This window comes from Orycteropus afer, unplaced genomic scaffold, assembly GCF_000298275.1.
Source record: "Orycteropus afer afer isolate SDZICR_OR568_19922 unplaced genomic scaffold, OryAfe1.0 scaffold00274, whole genome shotgun sequence".
NCBI lineage: Eukaryota > Metazoa > Chordata > Mammalia > Tubulidentata > Orycteropodidae > Orycteropus > Orycteropus afer.
In genome coordinates this window covers 633173-637232 of record NW_006921861.1, presented here as the reverse complement: position 1 = coordinate 637232, position 4060 = coordinate 633173, and the positions used below count along the sequence as shown (strand labels likewise).

The window sequence follows — 4060 nt, the reverse complement described above, 5'->3', positions numbered from 1 at the left end:
ACAACAACAACAATCTTTCCAATACAACATACAAGAAAGAGAAACATTTACTAAAATCCATCATTTTCCAACGGATCCATTTCAAGTAGTTAGTAAAAATATCAAAAATTGGCCCAATTACTTTGAATAGCTAGATAACTATTTTGAATGTCCAAACAAGGAAAAACGTCTTCAGGATTCCACACAATATCATTGTGCTATTAATACATAAATCACAATGCTATCTGAAAAATAAAAACACAAATAAGAGAAAAGATTCTGGAAACCTGGGTCAAATAGAAGGTTGAGCAATCTACTTTCATAGTGATACTGCCTCGGAAACCCAAGGAGGGGTTACTATGAGTTGGATCTGACTGGATGGCAGTGAGTTCAGTGAGGGCCAAAACTGATGTTAAAAAATGTTATAATCTGACATTCAAAAAGAAATGTACATATATACACAGGATGAACTAACTCTACAAGTCAAGTCATTTAACATGAACTAAGCTATTTCTACTAATAACTATCTGTTAGGCTAGTTAAGTCATTTTACTCTGCCAAGTTTTAAAGCTGAAGAATATGGAACTGACCTTCACATACACTATTTTTATATGATCTCTTCTTAAAAAAAAAAGGATACTGTATATATCTTCATTTTCCACATAATTCAGAATGTGGTATTCTACACAATTATCAACCCATGACAGAAATAAATGCAACATTTAAGATGACAACTAAGATTTTTCTGCTACAAAATTCTATGATGCTTTCATAATGTGAATTATACTTCTTCAAATAAACATTTTCTGTCTCCTTCAAATAAAGAAAACTCCAATAAAATGTACCTCAATACGTATAAACTCAATACGTAAAAATCTACTACACTTCCTCTGCATTTTTTCAAACTATGTTTAGCATAACAAATAGCTGTGAACTCTCTAACTTAAAATACATTTGATTTTCTTGAGGAAAATTAAGTTAAACAGTTTGATTCTTCTCGTTATGGCAATCACTAAATGGCATGTAACATTATACCATCAACTGTGAATCCCAGAAAAGGAAATCAACTTAAACCATAGGCAGGCAGCCTTGTCTGTATCATTTAATATGTTTCTGAGTAACTGGAAATCATAAACTGTACTATAAACTTAAGGAGCCCTGGTGGTGTAGTGCGTTAAGTGTTCAGCTACTAACCTAAAGGTCAGTGGTTCAAATCCACCAACTGCTCCACAGGAGAAAGATGTGGCGGTCTGCTTCCATAAAGATTATAAGTCAGACAGTACTAATCAGTCTTACAAGGTCTGTATGAGTCAGAATTGACTTGATAACGAGTTTCGGGTTTACTATAAACTAAGTGGTAATATCTTCATTTTAGATTAAGTACATAGAAGAAACCCATGAATCAGATAGTAATGAGAAAGATAATGCTTAGAATGTGTTGATGCCTGGAGAAGGATAAAACCCTAAACAGACACAATATCCATACCTTAATTTTCCAAAGAAGAATCCTTGAACTTCATCAATAGGATCATTTTCACCTATCACTGTGGCATTTACTTCAGTTCCTATAAAACCACAAGAAATACATTTCTAATTGCTTAAATTAAAATAAAAAGGTTACTAACATCATGAAATTTTAAAAGTGTAAAAAATAATTTTAATGTAATTATGATATGTAATTTATTCAGTACCACAATTAATATTTTGCAGTAGCTTTTTAAACAGAATGAATGTTCGAACATTTCCTGTTTTTCTGGATAAAGAATGCATTTGTCCCTTAAATTTTAGAGAATTTCACATTAAAAATTTCAAAATTAGTAGCTTTCAAAATTATGAAACAAGGATTTTTCAGAAGAATTTTCAATTATGCAATTTAATCCTAAATATACTGACAGAAAAAGAATGAACTAGATAAACTTTCATTAACTTTATTACTCAAACTGATAATTTTTATCTTTTTAAGGAAGAAATAAAAAGACTACATATAAAACTTATGATTGAAATAATTGAGCCAAAACTCTCGAGAATTAAACAGGAAGCATCCACATTAAATTATTCAAATGAAGAAAATAATAGAGAACACAAATTTTTTCATTAATTATATACAGGATAGGTTACAGTTTCACACTGGAGTCACAAATTAATGGCTATTTGTGAACTACATAAGAACAACAATAAGTTACTACCTGAACTTTCTGTGCCAGAAACTGTACTCAGTTCTTTATGTATCTTATTTATTCCCTACAAAGACTTTGAGAAGCACCATTATCTTAATTACAGAAATCAAAATTAGGACCTAGAGAACAAGGTTCCTCAACTCGATTGCAACAAAACCAGGATTCAAGCACAGGTTGATCATACTCCTAAATCTATTCTTTTTCATTATGATAATGGATTTTCACTTAACTCATATTTAAAGGAAAACATGCACACATACACACACACACACACACACAGAGATGTTATTTTTTTTAAATTCACCTTTCACCTGAGTATCATCCTTGGCCTTGTACTCAGTGCTCTTAATGGCCAACTCCACACCATAGCCAGAGAGGTAAACAGGCTTCTTCCCAGGGTTCTGTAAGCAGAGCAATGTTTTACCATTACTATATCACTCCTGTTAGCTCTGGTAGCGTAGTGCCTACGGGACTTGACTGCTAACCAGAAGGCTGGTGGTTCAAACCCGCCAGCCACTCCTCAGAAGGAAGATGGGGCAATCTACTTCTGTAGTGATACTCCCCGTAAAACCCAAGGAGGGGTCACAACAACAACAACCACCTATCACTCCTTACATGGCATAGTATAGATATTTTAATGTTACATCTACTAACCAGCCTCTGGAATTACTGACTCAAAAAGCTTTTGCTGTTGTGGTTATGTGCAGTCGAGTCGGACCCAACTCATTGTGATCCCTCCTTGGGTTTCAGAAGCAGTATCACTACGGAAGTAGACTGCTCCATCTTCCTTCCGATGAGTGCTTTTAAACAATGCAAAAACTTAGAACATTTTTTTTAAAAGACATTAACCATGTGGCAAAGATAATTCACCAAAAAGAATTTTTTTAGTTCCAAATAACTTATCAAGCTGCTCACAATGAAATATACTTTCCTAGCATTTAAATAGTGATTTTATAGGGGAAAAGTATCAATTCACAATTTATGTGTTATTCTCCCTATAAAACGCTAGCCGTGATTACTAGGATGACAATGACCAAATAAACAGTAAATAACCAATGTTAGTAGGGTTGTGGGCAGATTGGAACCCTTATACATTGCTGGTGGTCATGTAAAATGATACAACCATTACTGGAAACAGTATGGCTAGTAATGAAATTATTAAAATACAGAATTAACACATAACCCAGCTATTCCACTCCTAAGTCTATTCCTAAGGACCTAAAAGCAGCAATATGAACAAACTTAGGTACAGGTATGTTCACTGCAGCAAATAGGTAGCAACAATCCAACAATCCCATCAACAGATGAATGGATAAATAAAATGTGGTACATATACAAAATGCAATACTACTTAGCTGTGAAGAGAAGTGAAGTCCTAATGCATGCTACAATATGGAAGAACTTTATGGAACAGTATGGAAGACATTATCATGAATGAAATAAGTCAATCACAAAAAGACAGTTACTGAAGATTTCACTTATATAATATGGCAAGAACAGCAAAAGTATAGAGACAATGATTAACTGTGATTACCAGGGGTGGGGTTGGAAGGGGCCACTCTTTGGGAAATAGTACATTTTTGTTTATGGTGATGGAAAAATTGGCATTTATTAAAGGTAATGGTTACACAACTTGACTAACACAACTGTATCACTAAGCTGTATACCATCAAAAAGTCAAATTGTCAACTGTTGTATTATACAAAATTGTACAACAAAATTTAAAAAAAAAGGAGGGGGGGAGGCGGGGCAAGATGACGGACTAGGCAGAAGGATTGCACAGACCCTCTTCAACAAAGAAAAGGGAAACCAATTAACACAGATACAGAAGATAATCTTGGACCACTGACCCTTGAAGGAAAGGATGCAGATTTGGACTAAACCCCAACTAGCAGAAGAATTTG

General features: G+C 33.9%; 1 protein-coding gene across 1 annotated transcript in view; it reads right to left on the bottom strand.

Moving 5' to 3' along the window:
• Nucleotides 1–4060, bottom strand: part of UGGT1 (UDP-glucose glycoprotein glucosyltransferase 1) — a 407666-nt gene that overhangs the window by 331608 nt on the left and 71998 nt on the right. Inside the window, exons 6-7 of the mRNA XM_042782263.1 lie at nucleotides 2461–2557; nucleotides 1466–1544 (exon numbers count right to left, since the gene is read on the bottom strand). Coding sequence (XP_042638197.1) covers nucleotides 1466–1544; nucleotides 2461–2557 — 176 coding nt within the window. The remainder of the gene's footprint in view (nucleotides 1–1465; nucleotides 1545–2460; nucleotides 2558–4060) is intronic.